A 26978-nucleotide genomic window follows, 5' to 3' on the forward strand; every position below is an offset into this window, starting at 1 on the left:
TGCTTTTCCCCCTAGTAGCGAGAAGCACCCTTTTGCCTCAGGAATGAGGATTGTTGTAGCAGGACTACAAAGAGAGAGAAAAAGGTAACATTCAGTGGTTTTGATTTTCAAATTAGGCTCTTCCATGTTTTAATCAGTTAATTTTCATAATCTTGGAGATAAGAATTGTTACTATTATTCCTATTTTACAGATGAATATATTTAATCCAAAGGTTAAAGTATGAGAAGGGAATTTGAGTAAACTCAAGACTGCCTTAGGGTGTACGTTTTTTACTGATACTTCTGAGGGTCAGCGGGTGGGTTGGTGGAGGAGGTGTCAAGAGCCTCCTGAAATTATAAGCAATGTGTAAATGGGCTTTTCTGGAGAGAGTGTCTATAGATTTTATCAGGCTCATAAAATTTAAAAACAACTTCATGAAACCATTTCCCCAACCAATAAATTTAAAAAGTAAGAAAAGGGCAGTGCAGAGTAGAAAACATGGGGGCTGAGAATAGGAAGCCCTCATTTTTACAGGGGTTATCAGGCAATTCACTTTAGTGAAAAGATTTCTGCGCATGTTTCTCTCTGGAGTCAGATTACTCATACTTCTACTATATCTATGACCCCAGTGGTTCTCAAAGTGTGGTCCCCAAAACACCATTATTGGTATCATGTGGGAACTCATTAGAAGTGAATATTGGGGTTCTACTCCAGGCCTACTGAATCCAAAACTCTGGGGATAAAGCCCAGCAATCTGTGTAAACAGTCCTCCAAATTATTCTGATGGATGCTAAAGACTGAGAACCACTGCTTAACTGAGATTATGGTCCATCTCCTTGGATCCTTGGGCCAAATAAGTGATGCTTCAAGAGGCTCTGGATGTGCTGGGAAGAATGTTAAATATTTCTTTGGTGGGAGCAAGGCTTTGTTTCTTTAAGGCTGTAGAACTAAAGGCAATGCTGTTAACTGTTTAACCTCTGCTATTCCCAGCTCAGTCCAAAGCAAGAATGCACACATCTGTGAAGTTGTTGGGCCTCAGTGATACTTATCACAAAGTCCAAATGGGTCATTCTGTACTGGCTATCAGAAAATCACTCCAACATTACTGTCAACAGCATAGCGATAAGTAACAACAAAAAATTAATAGCAAAATAAACAGGAGCCACAAAATAATACACATGTAATGATATTTGTATTATTTTTCAAAATTTTCATTATGAGAAATAATGGTACTGCTAATAATAGTTACTTATTATAAAAGACTAGAGGCCCAATGCATGAAATTTATGCAAGGGGCTAGACCCTTGCATCTCCAGCTTTATCTGGAAGGTCGTCTGGAAAGATGTCAGGAAGGTCGTTCGGTTATCTGGTCTAATTAGCATATTATGCTTTTATTATTATAGGTAATGTAACATACAAAAATATTCAAGATGTATGTATTATGTAAGAACCCTAGGAATTAGGTATATAACAGCTTTGCACAGACAAAGACATGAAACAAGTCAAGGACATGAGATAAGTCCAAGATCACACTGGTTATAAGAGGTAGAGCCTGGATTTGAACTCAGGTTCATCTGACTCCCAATAATATGTGCTTAATCATTACATCATATTGCTTTTCATCTATAATTTATTTGTATGTATTCATCCAACAGATATTTATTGGCTATCTATATATGCCTGGTCCTACACTGGGTGCTAGAGTTGAGTGTGAAGGTAAATGGTCCAGAGAGGGGGTGGAGGTGGGTGTATAATCAAGTGTCACAGTACAATCTAATGAACATGAAAGTGAAGAATGATCAAAGTGCAGGGGAGAACATGCAGGAGGGAGAAGGAAGTCACTCCTGGGCGTTCACTGTCAGTGTCCTGTGAGAAAGTAGCTAGCTTCTGCCTCTGAAAAATGTGGTCATGCCCAGCAGACGTGGCTCAGTGTTGAGCACTGACCTATTCCCAGTCAGGGCATGTGCCTGGGTTGTGGGCTCGATCCCCAGGAGGGGGTGTGCAGGAGGCAGCGGATCAATGATTCTCTCTCATCATTGATGTTTCTATCCCTCTCTCCCTCTCTCTTCCTCTCTCTGAAGTAAAAAGCAAACAAAAAAACACACACAAAAACAACAACAAAAAAACACGTAGTCACTTGTTGGGTGCTTAGGAAGTCAAGAGGAAACATCTTATTATTATAAGTCACCATGCATTAGCTGAATGGCTGGCCCTCTGGTCTTGAGAATCACATTATCTGGAATATTATTTTTCCCTTTCCAGTAGTTTATTTTAAAACTGGTAAAAGATGATGATGATAATGCTAAGACACTCACTATGTGCCAGGCTCTTTGTTAAGCACTTTCCCTAAGCAGATGAGGTAATTGAGGCTTACAGAAATTTCCTACCTTCAAGGGGATATAATTTTGAGTTAGTCAAAAGAGAGTCAAGATTATATTATTTAGAAGTGAAGAAGCCAAAATATTGAGGATCCCTGAGACCGTCAGTTATCAACAAGTAGAATTAGAGGCATATGTTTGCCTTTCAAAGCTGTAGTCTAATTCAACATCCAAGGAGATCATCTTTCAGTCCAAGGGAAGACTTAAGTGGTAGAAAATGAAACCCTAGTATCACAAGGTTAAAAGTGAACTCAGAATGTCACCTAACCTAAGGAGTGACATCAGCAGGATGGCAGAGTAAGAAGCCTAGGACCCTCTTTCCTCCCACAAACACACTGATTCAGTAACATGTCATGAACAAATTCTCTGTGTGATAAATCTAAAAATTAGTTGGAAGTTTCCTGTACCCTGGATGAATACAAAAACTAGACTCATGGACATTCCCATCAGAGTACCCACCCCCGTATAGTGCCATACAATCAGGAAGACTTTCTAGTTCCCAGCTTCTCCCAGGGGAGGGAAGAAATTGGTTTGCATGTCCAGCACCTCAACTTTTCTGAAGAGATTCCCCAAAGGATTGGCTTCTGTGTTGCCAGGCTTGGAGCTCTGATGGGTTCAGCACAGCCTAGCCACCTGCGGGAGAATGGAGATGACGACATGGGCTGGTAGATGCCATAGGTCCTTCCCACTGCTTAACACAGAGTAAGAGGATAAAAATCCCAGCTTTCAGCTTCCCCATTGGGAGGCAAAGAGTTGGTCTGTGCACCCAATACCCCAACTTCTCTGGGGCTTCCCAAAGAAATGGCATCTCTCTTTCCAGTTTTGAAGTCCTGATGAGACCACTGCAGTCCAGCCACCTGGGGGAGCACTGAGATGGAGGTTTGGACTGGTAGACATTATAGCTCTCCCCTTGCTCAGAGCAGACAAAAAACAATAGCTTCCTTCTCTTCTCCCTGGGGAAGAGAAAGAGTTGGCACAGACCTCTAGAACCCTCTAGTCAGATTGAATCGAGAGGATCTTCTCCTTCATGAAGATTTTATCCTGTATGAGGCCAGTCCATGAAGAATGAGAAAGATGTCTGCCTTTTCTAACACACACACACAAGACCAGGAATAGTCAAATCAATCCTGAGGAAGAAGAACAAAGCTGGAGGTATCACACTTCCTGATTTCAAAATATACTACAAAGCAACAGTAATCAAAGCAGTATGACACTGGGATAAAGTCAAATGTATAGACCAATGCAATAGAACAGTGAAGCCAGAAATAAATCCAATAAATCTTGAATAAAGGTTCCAAGAATACAAAATGAGGAAAGGATAGTCTTCAACAAATGGTGCTGGAAAAACTGGATATCCACATACAAAGAAATGAAATTGAACCCTCATCTTACACCATACACAAAAATCAACTAAAAATGAATCAAATACTTAAACATAAGACCTGAAGCCATAAAACTCCTGGAGGACAACATGTGTGAAAAGCTTCATGATATTGGTCTTGGAAATGATTTCATGAATATAACACCAAAAGCACAGGAAACAAAAACAAAAATAGACAAGTGATACTTTGTCAAACTAAAAGCTTCTGAATAATAAAGGAAACAAAAGAGTAAAAAGGTAACCTGTGGAATGGGAAAAATATTTGCACACCATATATCTGATGAGGCATTAGTATCTAAAATATATAAGGAACTCCTCCTCAACTCAATACCAAGAAAACAAATAGCAAGATTTTAAAATGGTTAAAAGACTTGAATAGATATTTCTCCAAAGAAGACATACAAATGGGCAACATGTATTTGAAAACTACTCAATGTTACTAAGCACTTGGGAAATGTACATCAAACCACAATGAGATACCACTTCTTACTCTCAGAATGGCCATTATTAAAAAAACAAAAGACAACAAGTGCTGGAAAGGATGTAGAGAAATTGGAACCCTGTATATTGCTTGTGGGAATGGAAAATGGTGTAGCCCCTAAACAAGTCATGAACAAATTCTGATGGGTTCATCACAGCCTGAAGGTTTCTCAAAAGTTAAAAATAGAACTATTATATGAGCAATCTCACTTCTGGGTATTTATCCAAAAGAATTGAAATTCAGATCTCAAAAAGATATCAGCAACTCTTATGTTCACTGTAGCACTATATCCAATGTGTCGAAACAACCTAAATGTCCATTGACAGATGAATAGACACAGAAAATGTGGTATACACATATAATGGAATACTATTGATCTTTAAAAGGAGAAATTCTGCAATATGTGACAACATGGATGAACCTTGAGGACACTATGCTAAGTGAAATAAGCAAATCACAGAAAGACAGATCCTGCATAATTTCACTTATATGAGGAATCTAAAATAGTCAAATTCATAGAATCAAAGAGTGGAATGGGTAGCCAGGGGCTGGGGAAGGGGAAATGGGGAGTTACTAATCAATTGGCTGAAGTTTCATCTACTTAAGATGAGCAAACTCCAGTGACATTGTACCAATAGTCAACAATAACATACACTTAAAAATTTGTTGAGAGCAGATCTCATATTAAGCGTTTTTAATATAATAAAATAAAAGAATTTTTAAAATTGATGGAAAGAAGAATGTCACCTAGCCCAAGTAAAATATTTAAGATGGATCACATATTAAATATATAAATGAATATTAATGTTGATGAAAAATCTATGGTTGGTTATTAAAATTCCAACTGTCATCAATCAAAAACCTTTCTTTGTTTCTAACCCACATTCTTCATGCATAAGCATAAACTATTTTACTCTCATTTTGATTTGCTCAATTGCAAGGGCAATCAACTGTCACCATTCTTGATGTAATCCATCAAGATTTAAAAACCATTATTAAAATAACCTTTTCTTCCTCATGCTTAAAAACACAGCTCCTTTTAAATATTTACTTCTAAGTAGTACATGTTATTTCCTCATCTACAGATTAGTTTTATTCTTTTCTTTTAAATATTTTTCAAATTTTTCTCATAAAATATGGAATTTATAACTAAACTGGAGCTGAGTAGCCTGAAATGTTAAGGCATATTACATGCATTGATAGCAATACAAAATCAAATATTCGTAGTTTAAAAAATAATAATTCCTCTGCAAACATTTTAAGGCTGAGGTTAACATTCCATTTTACAAATGAGAAAACTAAGACAGAGAGAAGGTATAACTTACCAAAAAGATATGGCTAGTTGAAAAATACCAGGTCTCTTACTAGAATTCTCTGGCTGTTCCCATCACATTGTGATGTTTTCGTGAATTATAAGGTGAAGAGATGTATTTACCAGCCTTCTTCAGGATGACTGATGTATTTCCCTAACAGGACATATTATTTATAGATTCTTGAAACCTTAACAAGAATCACTAGTAAGTGATTCTAAAATGTTGTCAGTCATGATGTTTTACAACTTCTAAAAATTCAATGCAAGGCACCAAGTCATCAGAAATGGGACCATACAACTCAGATAATAACATTCAATTCAGTAAATATCTGTAATTTAACCGTTTAATCCAACTATATAGCCAAGAGTTAAAGACAGAATCAATAATTTAAGGCCGTGGCACTTAAGGAGTTAATATGCACAGAGACAAAATATCTTGATCCAAAAAAAGCATATGCCTCCCTTTTTACCTTCCCTGGCATGAGCTTTGATGCGTTGCTTAGTGAATGGCCAGCTGGCTGGCTAGCTAGATAAACAGAGAACCTTTGCCCATCTTGCAGGCCGTTGTGATTAAGGTTTGGCATCTTTAAGAAGACATTCCATACAGAGACATGCCAGAAGGAAGACGGGGAAGTAGAAATTGTTAGTTAGTGAGGACCAGGGGTATGAGGGAGAAGGGCCAGGAAGCCTGATGCTTTCTACCAGGTAACATTGAACAGAGCTCATTGAAAGGAGTGTGGCATTAATATATATATATATATACTGAGTGGCCAGATTATTATGACCACCTGACATTTGTAGGCAAATTAGCTATAAGTTCTTGCTGAAGTTGCTAGAGGGCCAGACCATTATAAATAGGGAAGAAGGTTGTTTACTACGACAGTAGAAGTGATTTTTTTTCTGAAGATATGGGTAAACAAAGCGATTTAACAGCCTTTGAATGTGGGATATATATTGTTATGAGTGGCCAGATTATTATGACCACCTGATGTTTGTAGGCAAATTAGCCGTACACTGCATCGTATGGGATATGGAAGCTGAAGGCCTGTTCGAACACCTTTGCTGTCTGCAGTTACCAAGATAAAACGTCTCCACTTTGCACAGGAACAAAAGCATTGGACAGTCGAGCATTGGAAAAAAGTCATGTGGTCCAATGAATCACGTTTCCAGTTGCATCATGCAGATGGCAGAGTGAGAATTTGGCAGAAACAGCATGAAAGCATGCACCCCACATGCATGAGTACAACCCTTCAAGCTGGTGGGGGCAGTGTTATGGTTTGGGGCATGTTTTCCTGGCATGATTTGGGCCCCTTAATTCATGTGGAACAACGTCTGAATAGCACAACATACCTAAGTATCGTTGCTGATCAAGTTCATCCTATCATGTTGATGGCGTATCTCAATGGAGATGGCTTCTTCCAACAAGACAGTGCGCCATGCTACGGTGCTCATATTGTGCAGGAGTGGTTTCAAGAACATAAGGGAGACTTTACCTTGCTTAGGTGGCCCCCACTATCACCAGATCTCAATCCAATTGAGCATTTGTGGGACGAAGTTAAAAGAGCCATCAGGCAGTTGGTTCCACAACCATCAAATCTCACAGAACTGGACAGTGCTATTCATCAGGCATGGTGTCAGATTCCTCGCATCACCTTTCAGCATCTCGTGGAGTCAATGCCAAGAAGAATCGCTGCAGTATTGAAGGCAAAAGGTGGCCCAACGAAGTTCTGATGTGGTGGTCATAATAATCTGGCCACTCAGTATATATATATATATATATATATATATATATATATATATATATATATATCCCACATTCAAAGGCTGTTAAATAGCATTGTTTACCCATATCTTCAGAAAAAATCACTTCTACTGTCGTGGTAAACAACCTGCTTCCCTATTTATAATGGTCTGGCCCTCTAGCAACTTCAGCGCAAAATTATAGCTAATTGGCCTACAAATGTCAGGTGGTCATAATAATCTGGCCACTCAGTGTATATATGTATATATATATTAACATATAGTCTTTGAACCTTCCTACCTCATGTCAGCCTAAATCACATTTCCTCTGCTCTCTGCAATTCACTCACCCTTTAATTCTTCCTGGTACCACACCAAATCTGAGATCCTTGCTATTTTAGCTTTGAGTCATTTTCACTGAGTTCCTAAAGACCTAACTTGAAATCAGTATATTCTGGTAACTCAGACAACCTTAAAATAAGAACATGGAGAGAAATGTTCTCTGTTCAGGATTGGCCTTGGATGATCCTAGGTGGATATAATGTTGCTTTTCAAAAATTGATAAAATAGACTTGCTATTTGAAGAACTAAAATTATTGTTCAGAAGTGACTGAAAGAGATTGCCATAAATGCTTTGGATAAAAAACCTAAACACACTATGGTCAAAACTAAAGACTCCTAGGAGTCACATGATTTTCAGGGTATCACAAAACATCTCTTTGCAGAACTCTTTTATTCTTCTCCTTCTTCCCTGAGTGGGAGAGTAGATTGTTTGATGATGAGAATGTCAGATGATTCAAAAAGAATTGAACATTTTAATAAATCTATTACTTGGAAATTAGATTACATATAAACATGTGGTCAAACCAATTTTAATAGGCTGTATCACAGTTATTTTCACAATATTACAAATGATTAGTTTGTGCTAACAGAACACATCAATTCTATACTTAAATTGATCACTATCAATAGTTTGGGGTTTATGATACAGTCCTTCATTTTCTCAAGGCTGTAATCAAGAGGTGATACAAACATGAAGTTTGTGATATGTGAAGAAACTGCAGAAGACCCATCCTAGTAATACATTTTTGAAAGTTTCATTTTCTTTTGAATCATCCTTGATTTCTGAAAACCACTTGAAAAAGTCTCCCATGTTATCCTGATTAATAAGACATTGAATTCATAAAATACTGAATGGAGGATGGATGGGAGAATAGATGGAGAAGCCTCATCTAGCTGAACAAAATGGTTCTGTAAAAGATGCATCCATATGGCAGCCTGAAGAGGGGCTGGATGAACCTGGTAAAGATGTGGAAGGCCTGCTCTTTGGATCTGCTGATGACACAGGCTGGGTGAGGAAGCTAGAATGATAGATGAGGGACTCCACATCACCTAAAAATTATCATCACAGGCTCCAGCACTGGACTGAACCCACAGGATTAAATTTAATCATAATGGGTACAAACTGCACAAGTTCAAGATGAGAGAATCTTGACTTGACTGCTGTTCATGTAATCTTGGACCTTAAATGACCATAAAGATTTATACATGCCAACATCTAGATGTAAAAGCAACACCCATTCACCCCCCTCCCAAACCCTGACAAATACCCCAAGAATTCATCTCTGTCCAATCTTTGGCTGCATTAAGAAAGATGTATGTTCAGATCACAGGAAGGGTTGATCCTAGTGTACTCTGAATTGATCAACTTAAAGCTGTAGTATTGTGTTTAGTCCTAACACTGACATTGACAAATATGATACATTTATAGTGGGAGAGACAGACCTCACAGAAAGTGAGAAAACATTTTTGAAGAGGAGTTGAGGAACTGTCAATATATTCTGAAGAAGGAACGACTCAAAGGCTCAAGTATCCATACAGTGAAAGAATCACAGTACAATGATTAAGAGCATGGGCCCTGGCACCAGATTGCCTGGGTCCAATCTCTGACAGGATCTTTAGGAGACGGCACCAAACTCTGACACTTTTTGTGAAGATACCTTCAAAGCCTCTTAAAGGGCTGAGCCATGCCACATTCACCTTTGTATGTATACTGGGTCTGACACATCATAGGTGTTTAATAAATTCTTTATCTCTCCCCTATAAAGACATACTACACAAAGAACCAAGGTCTCAGAAGCAATTACAAAGGAGGTAAATACACACACCTGGTAATAACCACAAGGCAAATAATAGCCACTCACATTGCCTGCCCCACAGCTGGCAATGGTCATCATGGAAATGATGTGGTGTGTTGAAATCACAGTTGTCTCCTGGTAACTGAACAAGGAGGCAGCCTGAATGAAATTGAACTGCTTTTTTTTTTTAAGAAGAAATTTGCATTTTAGATATTGTAAGTTCTAATGTGTCGAAGTCAACTAGGAGAAGAGTCTGATATCGATATATACCTTTCATTTTCTCTAATCTTGGCTCTTTTGTTTTTTTGTTCATAAACTTTGACAAAAGTATTTTCCCCCTGATACCATGGTATCTTACTATTTGTCTCCCTTTGAAAATACCTGTTTTTGAAGCTTAAGGAAAAGATACATTTGTTTCCACTTCACAGCTATCAGAAGAATCTATTACAGTGTTTGTTTTTTCTTCATGTGAGATAATTTGGGGAAATGCTAGCTCCTTACTCCACAGAAGGTCACTAACTAAAATGAGATGGTTTAATTGATAAGCATTCTTTAAGGATGTGGAGTATTCCCAAGATCCTATCCTTGCAGGGCTCTGGGCTTTGGAAGGAAATCAAAGTCTTGTTAAAAGCCCAGCATCTAATTGTAGCCATTCAGAAAATAGCCATGAAAATGTCTTCCCCTCCTAAGCTATTTGTTCTTTAAAGTGTTGTGAAATGTAAAATAATTTTAAAGGTCTTGCCTGCTTAGCTCAAATTATAAAATACATACAATGTCAAAATGAGTTGGGTGCAATCACAATAGTTATCACTTGATTATTATATATATAATAATCAAGTGATAACTATATAACTATATATATATATATATCTGTCTCTCATATTTATTTATTGGATCTTTTTATTTACATGGGTATTTATTTATTTACATGGGTAGATAATGCCTTTTGAGAGTCAACTATGATATAGTTAACTGAGTATTATCATACAAAATGCAGGAAAGTATTAATATATTTCCTTGGGAACCCAGTAGAATTTTTCTGTTTGGTGTGCTTTATCTATTCCTTGCCTCAATAAAAGCACTGACCCCAAAGAAAACTAACAAACTGGGTTCCAAAAAGAAAATTCTAAAGGTTGAGAAGTCAGGGCAGACACACAGATGCTTTGAAATGGAGGTAGGCACATGATCAAGAAGTCTTTGAACCAAGTTTATTTCATGAGATTCTACTTCTAGAATTCTTCTATAAATGAAACTTTCCCATGCCAATTTAGTTCCACTTATGTAATATGTTTATTTGACACAAATCTTCAATTAAATCCATTAAAGAACAGTCAACTGCCTCACTATTACTTGTCTAAAAAATTCTGGCCCAGTTACCATCTGCAACCTCCATTGCCTCCTTTCCCCCTTGGATCACCATACACCAGTTACACTCATTCCTTATCTTCTCCCATCTTCTCCAAGCCTCTTTCTGCTTCAGGGGAGACACACATCTGTTCATCCTCTTCCTCTTGGCTTGGCTAATCTTCATCCTTGAGTCCCAGCCTAGACATCACCCTTCCCACCAGGGGTCTAGATTAGGCTAGAGGTTATAAATTCCCACAGCTTTCGTTGTCTTTCATGGTACTTAACATGATTGCCATGACTCAGTTCCCTGTGCAATGACTTGTTTATCGTCTGTCTCCTCTGTTGGTCTGTAAACCCCATTAAGGCAGAAGCAGTGCTGACACTTAGCGAGATGGTACCCAGCACATGGTAGATGTGCCATGAATACTTTTGGAATGAATGAATAGAGGAACCCACTGAGAACCTAAAGCTACTTGCACCTCATTTCCATCAACTTGGGTGGTGGCTGACTAGAAAATGTTGGCCTGAAGTTTATTTAAGAAAGTGTCTGAACCTCTGCTCCCCTTCTCTCTGCCCTCCCCATATTCCTCCTTCCCAACACCCCCTCCTCCCCAGGGGGTCTGTGGAAACTGCCAATGAAAGATACTGCTTTATACTGTAGAATCTTGTCACATATCCTGGAATTTTATAGATAATATATAGTTTTACTCCATTGGTCACCAGAAAGGAGAGCTGTTCTTAATGAAATTTTAATGCTTTTGCCCTTCCCATTACCGGATGATTGGTAAGACCGATGATCGAGTAAGAGAGAATCAGAAAAATAAATGGCCATAAATTAAATCCTACTATGATCCAATTCTACTGAGATTCTTCTTTTCAAAATACAAACAGCTCTGTCTACGTTCTCCACTTGAACCCAAAGGTGTATTTTTCATTCAGCTTATTGCGCACCTTAGGGAAGGATATGGCTCTAAATTATGAAACGAATACATTTCCACATTTCTTCAGATAAACTGAAGTGGGTCTGGCACCACCCTCAGGCTTTCTACAGAATCTACAAAACAAAGAAAGTGTTAAAAATCAAGAGAAAAAAATTCGCATTTCAAAAAGGCACTCTTTTATGAATATTACCTCAACAGAAAATAAAATGTTTGACTTAAATGCTGTCTGTAGTAAAACGACCACAGGGACAGGTTCAAATGGTGTATTAAGTAAGAAAGATTGAACATATGAAAAATTGTTCTTTCCTAGAATATTTCTAACCCACACATGTAATATATATCATGGCAAAATACAACACAAAAGGTCTATTGTTTTGGCAAAATAACCTACAAACTTGCTTAATTAGTTTACATACAAACTAAAAGCACAGTTTTTCCTGTTGACAGTCATGGGTTTTAGATAGTAATTTTGACCATTATTACTATTTTACTTATGGAAACATATGAAAAACAGAAAATATGGAACTAGAGGACAAAGTTATTAAAGACATGCAACATTTAAATCTCATTTGTGTGTCAACATCACAAATATTATGCTCTGACTATCCCCAACTTGGAAGGGGAATGAAAGAAATTGTTTTTTGGAATGAAAACTTACTCCCATGGATATTTAAAAAAGATGTCAGCACTTAAGTTAATCGGTATCTGCTTCTAGTGGGCTTTACTTTGAGAAGTGATGGCCTCTTTCTGGAGAAGAGGGATAATTCTTCATACTGACATTCCATTCCATTTACTGCAAGATGTAAACTAATGCCTCCAGTAAATGAATTCCATGGCCATTTAATACCCAAAGCAGTCTTTCTCTATTGCAGCCACTTATTCACCATTCAGTAGAAACAGCTAGATCCTAAAAATAAATCTGAAAGAATACAACACAGGTCACCATGTTCAAGCTGTTAATGTCTAGGTTTTCCAGGGCTGTGTCTTATAATTCTGTTTTTACTGTGTACAGACTAAGGATGTGAAAAGAGAGCTCCAGGTTACAGGTGTGAATGAGGCACAAGATAAATTTGGTTATTTTATCTGGATATTCTAACTATTTCATTTATTAAATTTTTTAAAAATATATTCTTATTGATTTCAAAGAGGAAGGAAGAGGAAGAGAGACATAGAAACATCAATGATGAGAGAGAATCATTGATTGGCTGCCTCCTGCATGTCTCCCGGGGACCAAGCCCACAGCCCAGACATGTCCCCTTGACCAAAATCAAAACTGGGACCCTTCAGTCTGCAGGCTGATGCTCTATCCACTGAGCCAAACCAGCAAGGGCCACTTATTCAAATTTTAGTAACCATTTGAAGAGATAACTATATGAGACAAAATACAAGGTAAAACGTAGAAGTAAAGCATTTCCTGGTCCAGTGGGCAGAGTGATGGCCTCTGGGTCTTTCCCTCCCCATGCTGTGTGACCTCAGCTAAATCACTTCAGTAACTTTCAGCTCTGGGCCTTAATCTCCCATTCAGTTTCCTTATCTGAAAATGAGTTACTGTGACGAGGATGAGGCAAAATCAGAGAGATCACAAAAATGGTTTTAATAGTATGAAATATCCAGAAGGTCAGAATATTTCTGTGATAATTAGAAAAATGTATCTATGAGAGATCACCAATCTGAAGAGGTAAGTTAAAGACTTCAGGGGTGGATATTTGACCTGAGTTATCTGGGCTTACTGCTGCAAGTTCTTGTTTTACGTCTGTAGACATAGCCCTAGAGTTCAGTAAAATGTGAAAAAGTTAACTAGGTGCTCTATTTTATGAGATTCTATTAAATTTTTCACTGATTTATTACATGCTTATTATAGAAGCTTCCCACAGCTCAGAATGGTATAAAGAAAAATTACTTTCCCTCCACTGCTCTTGCTTTTTCCTTCCCCCGCCCCACATACATCCATATACACCCAGGCATGCATGCACGCGCACACACACATACACACACACACACACACGACTCCCAATTTCCACTCCCTAGAGATAATCTTTATGGATAGTTTCTTGTAAAATCAAATACTTCAAAAATGGTAAACACTGGAAGACAATTTATAGATTTAAAAATATATTAAATTAAAGAAAAATCAAGAATTATCCCATGCCACCCAGGGTTGGTGAAATCTCAAATTACCTTGGAACAACAAACTGACCAATTGCTGGATGAGGGAAATGAAATCATAACCCTGTAAACAAACTGCCCAAAGTGTGCAGCTATAGCAAAGGTGGAATAAAGCAAAGGTGGAATAAAGCCTTCAAGGAAAAGCATCTCCTCCTCACGGTTAACAACTTGATGACGTTCTTCAACATGTTTTAATAATTATCATACCTTCCTCTTCACAAAGGATTGATTTATTATGGCTTAAATTTAAAGAATACTGGTTTCCCAGTTTTGAATCAGGCTTAGATTACAGAACACATAAAATCAATGACTTTGTTCTAGGCAAGAAAAAACACAGTGTTCATTTAAGTGCAAAAGAAACAGTCCTGGGGAAAAATTTATGTAGTTCATGCTAACTGTTCCCACCACCAGTTTGCCCCCTCTGCTCCTTCCCTCATCCCTGTCATCAGCACCACCACAATGAACACTTCTATGGCACCTTAACATTCACAAGCAACTTCACATACTATTTATTTTAATCCTCAAAACAATTTTGTCAGGAAGAATAAACAATCTTAGCTTCTTAATTAGCAGATTAAAAAAACCCTGAAGCTCAGAGCAGAGAAATGATTGGCCCAAGACCATTCATCCTGTAAAGGTATACTTGCCCAGGTATACTGATGACTTCTAAGTGTCTATATCTCCAGCTCAGATCTCTCCTCTTAAGCTCCAGGACCCACAATCAACATTCAACATCTGCACTTTGGAGTTCCAAATGTGGTTAAACTCAGTTTCCAGACTAAGTCCATAATATTCTCCCATAAACTTTTTTCTCACTCAAAGGTTTTCTTTCTCAGTGACTGACACCATTATCCTTTCAGTTGTTCAAGTCAAAAGCCTAAGTATCCCCCCTAACTACCCCTGTCTGCTCTCAATATATATATAGACTTCATCATCACATCCTATAGATTTTGCCTTCTGAAGATTCCTCAAATCTTTCCATTTCTTATTGTCTTCACCATGAACACTGTCCAATACCTCAGCATCTCACATTGAAATCATTTCCATGTTACACCCCGCCTTTCCCTCACCACCCCTACTCTACTCATATTCCATGCTGCAGCCAGAGTGATTCCCCTGCTTAAAATCTTTGGTTGGCTTCCCAGTGCTCTTCAGATGAAGAAAAGAATCCTTAGTGTGGACTATGAGGGCCAGTATGATCTCATCCCTGCGAACTGGCAAGATAAATGAGCTCTTTCCATAGTTGCAGAATACCATGATGTCATTTAAAAATGAATATTTAAGCTTCTGTTTTTTAATAATGCACATTTATTAATTGTAGAATGAAGCTTGCACATGTAGCTATTTTTAAGCATTAGTAACATATGACCACATATAAATCTTATTGTCTTCCTAAATTTCTTTCTTAAATATAACCAAATTCATTCTATTATACCATATGCATTAATATACATGCAAAAATCCTGTATAATAAAAGGCTAATATGCAAATCAACGGAACGACTGGTCACTATGATGTGCACTGACCACCAGCGGGCAGACGCTCAACACAGGAGCTGCCCCCTGGTGGTCAGTGTGCTCCCACAGGGGGACCACTGCTCAGCCAGAAGCCAGGCTCATGGCTGGTGAGTGCAGCAGCAGTAGCGGGAGCCTCTCCCGCCTCTGCGGCAGCTCTAAGGATGTTTGACTGTCGGACATCCCCCAAGGGCTCCCAAACTGCTAGAGGGCACAGGCCAGGCAGAGGGACCGTCCCCCCCAGTGCATGAATTTCATGCACTGGGCCTCCAGTATAGTATATATAATGAAATATTAGGGTGGGGCAAAAGTAGATTTACAGTTGTGAGTATGTGAAACACAGTTCATTCTCATGTTATTATTTTATTGTATTATATTATTTCCATACAAACAACTGTAAACCTACTTATATAATACTAGAGGCCTGTATGATACTTATATAATACTAGAGGCCCGGTGCATGAAATTCATGCACAGGGTTGGGGGGGGGGTCCCCTCAGCCCAGCCTGCACCCTCTCCAATCCGGGGGATCAGGCCTAAACTGGCATTCAGACATCCCTCTCATAATCCTGAACAGCTGGCTCCTAATCACTCACCTGCCTGCCTGGTCGCCTCTAATTGCTCCCCCTGCTGGCCTGGTCACCCCCAACTGCCCCCCCACCAGCCTAGTTGCCCCTCACTGCCCCCCTTGCCAGCCTAATTGCCCCCAACTGCCTCCCCCCCCCCCCCCCAGCTGGCTTGGTCCCCCCCAACTGCCCCCCTTGCTGGTCTGGTTGCCTCCAACTTCCCCCCCTGCCAACCTGATCACCCTTCATGGCCCCCCTGCTGGCCTGATCACCCCATGCAGACTGTTGTGCAGTCGTTTGGTTGTCCCTCACTAACCCCCCTGCCGGCCTGGTCATAGGCAGCCATCTTGTGAGGGTGTGAGGGTTAATTTGCATATCACCTCTTTATTATATAGGATATGTAAATAATTTATATAATTCATTTCATTGTGTATAATTTCTATCTCAAACCTTTGGATAACTGGAGAAAGGGAGGCCCAGACATTTGACCCATGCTGTATGGATTACTCATCTGAGAGTCTAAAAGACAGGGTCAGCTTCATGGGTGTGTAACTTGAGCAGTCACCAGGGCCTACTCTTAGAAGAGCCTCATGCTTGGTTTATTGCTCTACCATTGTTGTCTTGAAAATTTTTAATTGTTGAACAAGGGGCCTTGCATTCTCATTTTTCCCTCAGCCTCACATTGTTTAACCCATTCTGGCTAAAAAGAATCTTAATATATTAAGAGCCAAAGTCTTTCATGTCATCCAGGCCCCAAGTGTTCATTGCACTCTATTTCTATACTTCATGAACTCAACAGGAGAAGAAGAGCTGAGGACCACCAGAGTCAGAATTGCCAGTCAGTGGGAGGATCTACCTATATTGTGGCCAATCATAGATTTCAGATGAACAAAACAAGCTTCTACTCAATAAATGAGATTTCCAAGTACAGTGAAACCTGGTTAACAACTTTGGCTAGTGAGTGAGGTAATGCCACAGATGGGTAACTTGGAACATGCTTTGGATTCAGCTGTCCTCATACTTGCGATAAATCTTGGCCTAGAATGTGGGGAGTAGCTGGGCAAAGATAGGTATAAATAACTTCACATTAGGAATATTTTTATGACTTATAAAAAGTCCTTCAATGCTTCTGTACTAAGCTAAATGAAAACCCGAACCCCTCCTGGAAGCCGCCTGCACGTGAAAAATGTTGCCCCAGCTGCTGCTTTCAGGGTCGCAATTTTTATTGCCAGCAGGCGATCCGATGGTGGGGAAATTCCTCGCAAAAACTCACAGATGCCCATTTTAAAGCATATCGTGTACTATTTTTATCTTCTAGAAGTTGAAAGGCTGCTGGCATCTGTAAGTTACCATTTAAAAGATAATAATGATTATTATTATTTTGCTTCCAAAGCAAATGATCCTAGAAGAACTTGTTTACTACTTGCCTTAATTAACTTATGCAAACTTAACAATTAAGATCTAGGTAATATTTCAATTTTAGGCTGACGATTTTCCTCATGAGCTCAGAATTTATTTACAACACAAATATTTAAACTTTCTGAGAACGTTATGCTTTTAGGATAAAAATTAAGTAATAACATAGTTTCTAGAAATCCCCATTAGTGATAAATGTGAAGCATTCATGTGCAATGGCACATTCAGGTATAATGTGATTGGTGTCAGGCTTGGGTTCAAGTCTCTGCTTTGCTATTTACTATGTGATCCCAGGCACATGACTTGATATTTCCAAATTCAGAACAGGATAACAACACTGAATGTGAGGCTGATGTGAGGACCCATTACATAAGTGATGTAAGTGTTCAGCATAGTGACCGGGACATGATAAACACTCCACAAATGCAGCTATCATCATTGATAAGATTTTCCCTCCAGAATTTTAATAGATTAAGTAGTTACCTTATTGACAGGAATAATGTTTTTGACATTATAGTAGAAGCCAAAATAAACCATGTTGAAAACTCCATGACGTCCCAAAGTTGCTGTAAATCCTTTGTTGAGGCCCTGGAGTCCCAAACCTTCCTTCTTAATGATGTGTCTTGCGTAGCTCATAGTGGATGGCTGCTGCAGGAGAGAGGGGCAAAGCCAGAAAAGATCATCTTTGGGAATGTGAGACAGAGTAAATTACTATATAGCTATCCTTCAAGCCAGAATTATTAAGGACTTCTTTCCCCAAACATGAACAATCAGGTCTAAATCCATGCTTTTAAAATTAGGAAACCCAAAAAGTAAACAAAATTGCATGTATAACAACAGGCCTTAAAGGGAAGATTGTTGGCAAAGAGAAACATCTTTGGTGGAATTAGTGAAACTAATGTCATGTAATAACTACCACCACTTTCAACATGTTAATAGTTGTATTCAATTCTGGATTATCCACACTAATGGAGGGGATTAGCTATATGGATATACTATTAATCCATAACTGTGTATAATCCAAAAGGAATTTACATTTGGTTCCTGAATTCAGTGTATTTACCTTTCCATTTCTGTTTTCTAAAGCAAATGTTACATTGCCTCAACAGTTTAAATGGGTGCTAAGCTAGAAATCAGGCCTGGCTAGATGATTGTAGACTCCCTCCAGAGGGCGGGCAATCAGCATGTATATTACTTGCTGTGATAAATGACAAATCAGTGGTGTTGGGAGTACTGGGTTACCTCTAATTCACTCCTTTGCAGTCCTCTGATTGATTACCCAAGGTTGAAATACCTTGACTGCTGGAATCAGTCTACTGCTATTTCTGGAACACGCTAAAGAGCTCACTGTTCATTACAATACAATTATAACAACTTATGTGGGTTTTTTTTTTAAAAAAAAGGTTGTTTCCTTTTTGGAAGTATAATACAAAGGCTATCTCTTGTTAAATTTTCAATGGCAAATCGAAGAAATATTCAGTATTTATTTATTATTTTGCCCATAAGGCAAGCGGCTGGGCTGATATTTGTTTGCTATTTCACTGGAGCAGGTTGCTGGCGTGGTCCTGGCGTCCAATGTGCTTTCTGACTAAAGTGTTCTTATCATGTGCAAGTAAAGCTGCATCGGCAGAACAGAACAAAACAAACCCAATCAAGGCTTTTTATCTAACTTGTATTATAGCTATGTCATTAACATGATGCATTAAATGAGCTTGTTTATATAGTAAATCCTATAGTTTTTGCTCATAAATGTTTTTAAAACTCTAGCTATAATTCTACACTCAGCGTCATCTTTTCAGTTTAATTAGAATAAAGTATATTGAGCTTCAGAAAATCCTTTTTGTAACATGAAAAAAAATCACATGAGAATGTATCTTAAAACAACAAAAGACATTTCATATAAGAGAACCAAAAATTCTCAGAAGGTTAGAGTTCACTCTGTTTTACAAAATGGGACTTTTTTGTTTGTGTTCTGGCACATTTGACTATTAACCCAAATTGTTTATTTTGATTTTCAAAGTAGACTTGAGGACAAGTTGAGCAGAAGTTCATTTCTGTTGGAGAGACTCTGGATGTGCTGAGCAAACTGCTCGCCACTGCTCTCTTGCCCCGAGGAAGGCGGCCTACAGGGCAGGGGGAAGGAGAGGTGGCAGTTCCCCTGGGCAGGGCAGGAACAAGGCAGAAGTGAGGCCTCCTGGGCCAAGGTTGATCAATAGTGGTGCTCCCTGCATCCAGCCCAGGCTTTCTCTCCCTCCTCACATACTCTGAGGCCTGAGGTTCAGGAAGATGAGAACTCATCTAGATTCTAGAGCAAAGGAGGAACCAACAGCTTTGAATGAAAGTGCAGATTAGCATAGCTTTCTCTAAGTGAAACAGATCTAAAGATGTTTCTATTGTTTAAAAATCCTAGTGTGCTAAATTATCAGAACTAAAAGAGTAGACTTCTATTAGATCTTGGTGAAGGTGACTTTTACTGATGGTCTAGTGCAGTGATGGCGAACCTATGACACGTGTGTCAGAGGTGACACGCGAACTCATTTTTTTGGTTGATTTTCTTTGTTAAATGGCATTTAAATATATAAAATAAATATCAAAAATATAAATCTTTGTTTTACCATGGTTGCAAATATCAAAAAATTTCTATATGTGACACGGCACCAGAGTTAAGTTAGGGTTTTTCAAATTGCTGACACGCCGAGCTCAAAAGGTTCGCCATCTCTGGTCTAGTGTCTGCTTTTCATTGCTTTGGGTGGTAGGCGGGTACAAGAAAGTATAGCACATGGATTTTGAACTCAAGTGCCTTATTGAATTTGAACTCGCTATGAATCATTAAAGAAATCAAAGGGTAGTATAGTAGCTAGAAATAGGTGGTCAGAGCCAGACAGCCCCAGGTCTGAGTCTTAGCAGTACCACTTGCTAGCTCAAGTGATTATTTCCTCCTCTGAGTTATCTTCACTTTACTCAAGTATGAAATAAGGATAATAATACAATCTTCTTCACAGGATCGTTATGATAAGTAAGTCAATGAACTATGTCCTATGTAAGAATTCACTGTATGCTAGCTGTTAATAATAGCAATAAGGCTTATAAAAAGTAGTTATAATAATTAAATAACAGATGGGAAATGACAATCAAAAGGTGGAGGCTGATTTGAGGGAGAGGAAGGACGTGGATAACTAGCCTCCTCCTTCTCATTCCTTCCTTTCCCTTTTCTAGAGCCCAGGACCCTTGTGACAAAGTCTAAAAGAAATGCATCCAGAATGCAAATTATAGGTGGGCTTCCTCTGAGGCTCACCAAATCCAACCTTTGGGCTAGAGATCTCCTTCCATGGTTAGTTCCTTACCCTGGAAGCATTCCTCTTGGGAGCAGTAGGTCCTGTAAATTGCCTCTTCCCTATCCCTCAGTAAGAATTATCAGTAAGAACTCTCACGTGATAAGGTTATGGCCTGTAGAAGCAAGGCCACATAGGAGCAAAGGCTGGGAATGGAAAAACACACTAATCAGACCTTCACCTCACACATTCATGTATGTTAGCAGGTATCTGGAACACAATAAGTGCTCATCAATATTATCCATATCATAGATTCTTAGTACTTTACATAGCATCTTATTTAATCCTCTCAACAGGCGTGTGAGATAGGTATTATCATACCCCCATCTGACAGATGAGGAAACTAAAGTCAAGTTACTGGCAAAGATCACAGAGTGAGTGGTAATGTCAAGTGCAAACTGAGCAACCCCCACAACTCCAAGTTCGTACTTTTATGCTCTGCTTAGATTTGCCATCATAGCATATATGATTTCTTCTCAAAAAACCCTGTAAGGTGGGAAGTAGGTATATTCTCCTAATTTTTCAGGTAAGGAGACCAAGGCTTGTTAAGTAATATTCCTAAAGTGAAAATACTGGTAAATGGCTTAACCAGAATTCTGCTTCTAACCCAGTGCTGTTCACATTCTGTGGACTCATTCTTGTTATACATACGCAGTAAGATTTTCAGAGCCTGATAATCCAACTCATACAGGTAATAGATATATAATAACACAAATACATTTTTTCTGATAACTCAGGGCATTGAGAGTAAGGAAAACCTGAACTGAAATTCCCATAAAAATCATGTGTGCTTTTTGCTTCATTCAGTGACACTGCATCACACAAATGTAAGCAAATATTTAATTAGAAAGGCAGAACGTGACTTCCACTAGGATGCTTAAATAGGAAAATATAGAGTCATTTTGACTAGATCTCTGTAAACACAAGGAATTTTACTAAACTTATTTGATTACTGGGCTTCCATTTCAAAACCAAATGGTGACTGATTAGCAACATCAGCCAAATGATTCCAATACTATCCAGCCCAGCAGGTCACCCACAGTTTGGTTTCCTTCCAATATTTAGATTCACTCCAGTTTTCATATTTAGTTACCAAATGTGGGCCAAATGGCATTCTAACTTCCCTAGATGTACCTTTTATTGACTGGACCAGAGCTGCAAGCATGGGAGAACAGTGGATCGGAATGTAGTTGATTTTGTGATACCACACAGCTTTCCCTGCCAGAAGTATTTCCATTTGAAGGAACTCAAAGTCTTCTTTAACTTTGACCTCTGCTGTTGCCAAGTGTGAATTGGTGGGAACTCACTGTTTCTTCCTGCACCATTTATTTAACAATATCTATTGAGTACCTCATAGTTGCCATGCACTGTGCTAAGTGTAGCACTTTGCCCATATCCTAGAAACATAAATGTTTTTGCTTTGGTTTTTATTTGGAGAGATATGCTGATAATTTTTGTATCTACCCATGAGAATATTCCATAATAATTATTAAATTTGGAATCAAATTTCCGTTTTAAAAGTCCCTACGTCGCTTAATGGAAAGAGAAGGCCCTTTGCCTGTACAGTGCTCCCAGGCACCACTCCAGGGCACTGGTTCCTTACTGAGAGCCCAATATTACCAACAAATCACTGAGATGTCTTATGGCAGCCTAAGCTATTTTTCCTGGAGTTCCTCCATCTAACTACTGTCCATAGCTGGCTCTGATTAGCTTGTGAGCTCACAGACAGAGGTTTCAGGTGGTGAGCGCTGTTCCCGGGTAAACAGTTATCAGAGAATGGCCAGTAGGTACAGGCGAGGGGTGCATGTCAGTGGATTTCTCATTCCTTTCAGCCAGGGAAGAGCTCTCGGCACACCAGGTCAAAACACAGCACGCTCCACATTTGTTCCTTTACTGCTTCCTACGGCAAGGTGAATTTTGCTGCGTTTTAGAGCAAATAGAATAAGGATGTTGCACTGGATTTTATCACACCGTTGAAAAGCAAACTGTGAGACCTTTATACAGTGAAGTGAGTGTCCACATCAGGGTCCTCAGAAAAACACTGCTTTGTTAAGAAAGAGAAGACCCAACTGCTACGTTCAGGTAGGAAAATACCCATGCTCTTCAGGAGATAGATAATCACTTGTGCTTTTCATTACTCAAATGAAGTCTTGAAGCATTTTCATAAATTTGAAAAAAAATTGAGAACAAAATGTAAGTGAGAGGAGAGGAATCAGGCTGAAAAATCCCACATTTACAATTTATTTTAGCTTAGATACATCACTAATTCATCATTACAGTTTATTTGAATAGGGCATGATTATGGACAAAAAGACACCCCAAATATAATTATGTTGTATCTAGAGTTTTACATTTGATAAACAGATCCATTTTAGAACAATCTGTGAGTGGAGAATGATTTGCTATAAACAAACTCTCCCAGATGCTGAGCCACAAGCTACATTAACACCAGGTTGATGCCCAGTAATGGTGCCTGGAGGAGCATGGGACCCTCTGGGTGACCAGTGCTGACTCTGCCGGCCAGGCCCCTGCACAGTGGGCAGGCAGGGAGGCGGTGGCCTTAGCACAGGGGAAACTGCTAAGAAGAAACTGACAACATGGCTGCTTTTTCGTGGGTCCAGAAACACTTGATTTCCCCCTAAGTTTCATAATTAACCACATTTCTTTATCTTAATGAAAAGAAAGAGACCTCAATGTTAATGCTGTTTCTCAGAGCCATTCACACTCCATTGGGCTCAATTTTCCTTATCCATAAAATAGAGATAAACTACTCATAGGGACAATGGGAGGATTTGAAATATCAAGTGTGTGTGAGCAGTTACCAGAACAATGGGATTAGAGGGAGGTGTCGGCAGAGGTCATCAATTATTTTTTCATTAGATAGATCTGTATTACTTGTGGGAAAAACACACTGTGCATTACTTTTGCAATTTACAGAATTACATGAATTTTCTAAAAAAATTAAATAGCAAAAAAAACATGTAAGGCATGTTGCACAGTGTCTGGCATGTAGTAGATATTCTGTAAATGGTAGCGATTACCATCACTTCAAAGTCTCCATTCAGAAAGCAAAAATCTAGGGTTCCTGGCACAGCTGAATGGAAGGCTGAAGTCTATTTTCTGTAAATGATAATAGAGAGGCAACTTGGCTGCTGCCTTAGGTATTGTTGAAAGATAACTATAGGAATGGATTCATATACATAATTCACTTTTCTGCCCGCAAGAATCATAAACTGGAAAGAAATAATTTATGTGCTGAACAGTTTCCAGGCAGTGTTTCACATAGTAATGCAGGAAAAATTTGAACTTAACTCAATACATCATTCATGAACGTTGACATGCCCTTGAAGCTGGCTTTTACACTATCTGAAAACAGAGCCACATACTCACTCTCTATATAACTCAACTTCATCTTCTTGAAAGAGATGATCACAAAATGTGGTCCTTTTATTCACCTTATGTTGACTCTACATAATATATCTAAGTTTAAATATTTGTTAATTGCCTATGAAGAAAATAATCACTAAGCTTTGTGATATCATATAAGATCTAATTGGTTTCTATTAGATTATTAAGCTCCCAGGATAAAGTGTTTAGAATTATATTTAGTGATATTATCCAAACTCAGATGAAAAAAAAAATCCCTATCTTTAAAGATGCTATCAATGATACATTTGCTATCTATTTATTGATCCTTAAATTATAATCACAGAGCATATGTAGAAGACTCATTATTCCTTTCTTGAACTGAACATCTTTAAAAACTAAATGGAGGAGAAAGAGGCTTTTGCAATTTCCTAAAGGTTTAGTTTCATGTTTGGGGGAGAGAATGATTATGTTCATATGTAATGCAGATAAAAATGACAGACTAGAAGGAAACCTGTGCCCCCTCCACACATCAGAAGCCAATCCTATAGACCTCAGGGAAGGAAAACATAACCCGTTAGCCAAATAATAACTTTGAAGTAGATTTCAAAGTGATGAGAAAAACTGGGAAACAATTCATACAAGATTTTGCTTCTGGGGAGAAATTCACATTTTTCCAGCCTAGCAGAGAGCATGTCAGCCAAATAGTGCTTTGGCCTCACGCAACTGATACCAGGTTTCCAGTTCTTATAAATAAATATACAGATAAAGAATGATGCGTCCGCTTAAGAGGGGAGAAAGTTCCTATAAGGACAACAAGCTACAGAGTCACACTTTTGGAAAGACTGGAAGTCTCCAACAGAGAAATCCTTGGGCTAGCCCTAAGCCAAAAAGACTACAAACCAGAACACTTTCCTTGGATTTAGTTTGAAGGACAGGGGGAAATTTGGGTCTATCCGGATTTTACCTGAACATGTTTTTACACCCACTGAACCAAACCAGAGCATGACAAAGCTGTGATTTATCTGCTCCCCACAGAAGGTCAAGCATATTTAAATTAGAGACCGGTTTTCTTTTTGTGACTGACCAGTTCACTATATTTGCTGTGAATTTTAAGATGCTGGCCAAGATTCTCATGTTGGGATTGGAGGAAGTGTGGCAGGGCTCATACTCTCTAGCTGATATGGTGGCAATTTAAAAAGGGGAGAAGGGACAAGCACACCTATTGAAATACTTTATACAGAAGCTGGAAGCAAAAGAAAGAAGTATCAGAAACTAAATTAACCACAATTTCCTTTAAATTTTTAGAACAGTTTATGGCTAACGTGGGTGGGAAGGCATATTTTATGGGTAACTTCTGACTGGCTAGAGAATAAGTTCTAGACCACAGAGGGGCAGCTGGAGCCAGCAGAGTAGCTTCCATTCCTGAGAAATCCCGATGGGAACTGCACTTGGGGTTCCAAGAACATAATGGACACAGCCTCTGCTCTCAGCTAATAATGCCCTAGAACCCCAGCTGGAGGCCCCTGTCCTAGATCTCATGCTGCAGAGGGACCCATTCTAGCTTTCTGCCAGCCATGCTCTCCCCACAGGGCCAAGAAGGCATCTACTTACATCCCACAACCTGCTTCTAGACCAGTGATGGCGAACCTATGACACCGGTGTCAGAGGTGACACACGAACTCATTTTTTTGGTTGATTTTTCTTTGTTAAATGGCATTTAAATATATAAAATAAATATCAAAAATATAAATCTTGAGGGAAAACAAGATGGTGGCATAGGTTAACGCCGGAGTTTGCTGCCTCGAACAACCACTTCAAAAATACAACTAAAAGACGGAATGGACAGCACCCAGAACCACAGGAAGCTGGCTGAGTGGAAATCCTACAACTAGAAGGAAAGAGAAATCCATACTGAGACTCAGAGGAGGCGCAGTGCGGAAGTGAAATACTAAGGTGTGGAGTGCATGTGGAGCGGGCCAGCGGCGGAGGGCGCGGTTGTTGTTTTCAATCGGGAGGGAGTTTCAGACTCTGAGCTCCAGATCCCGGTGAGTCTCTAGGGACCCAGACTCAAACGGGAGAAGGGGGACTGTCTGGCTTTGGTCGGAACTTGAATGCAGCTTTCTCTCCCAGGACTCTGAGAGGCAGAGCCCCTGGGGACGGATCTGAGAGCAGCCATAACCGCTCGCTCCGCCCGCCCTGTAGATCCCCGGGGACCCGCCCCGCCCAAGCCCTGCACAAAGGCATTTGCCAGATAGCCTTAGGCAAACGCTAGACTAGCACCGCCCTAGAGATCCAGCACAGAAGCTCTCCCACTGCAGACACAGCTGACTCTCATAGCCAGTTAGCCTGGAGGTCAATACACCCCCAGTATTGCCAACAACAATCAAGGCTTAACTACAACAAGACTGCGCACAAAGACCACAAGGGGGTGCACCAAGAAAGCATAAAAAATGCGGAGACAAAGAAACATGACAGAAATGGAGGATATAGAGCTAAAAAACGCACTTTTAAGGTCTTTCAATAATTTTCTAGAAACTGCCGATAAACTTGATGAGATCCTCAAGAAATCTAATGAGACCCTCGATGTTGTGATAAAGAGCCAACTAGAAATTAAGCATAAACTGACTGAAATAAAGAATATTATACAGACACCCAACAGCAGACAAGAGGAGCGCAAGAATCAAGTCAAAGATTTGAAATGCGAAGAAGCAAAAAACACCCAACTGGAAAAGCAAAATGAAAAAAGAATCCGAAAATACGAAGATAGTGTAAGGAGCCTCTGGGACAGTTTCAAGAGTACCAACATCAGAATTATAGGGATGCCAGAAGATGAGAGACAGCAAGATATTGAAAACCTATTTGAAGAAATAATGACAGAAAACTTCCCCCACCTGGAGAAAGAAATGGACTTACAGGT

General features: G+C 39.2%; 1 protein-coding gene across 2 annotated transcripts in view; it reads right to left on the reverse strand.

Annotated features, from left to right (window-relative positions):
• SLC25A21 (solute carrier family 25 member 21) overlaps positions 1-26978 on the reverse strand; it is a 536253-nt gene that overhangs the window by 9275 nt on the left and 500000 nt on the right. For both annotated transcript variants that reach the window (XM_070428230.1, XM_070428239.1), the window contains exon 7: positions 17844-18008. In XM_070428230.1, the coding sequence (XP_070284331.1) occupies positions 17844-18008 (165 nt within the window). The remainder of the gene's footprint in view (positions 1-17843; positions 18009-26978) is intronic.

This window comes from Myotis yumanensis, unplaced genomic scaffold, assembly GCF_028538775.1.
Source record: "Myotis yumanensis isolate MYYU_CA2020_CCGP unplaced genomic scaffold, mMyoYum1.0.hap1 SCAF_1, whole genome shotgun sequence".
Taxonomy (NCBI): Eukaryota; Metazoa; Chordata; class Mammalia; order Chiroptera; family Vespertilionidae; genus Myotis; species Myotis yumanensis.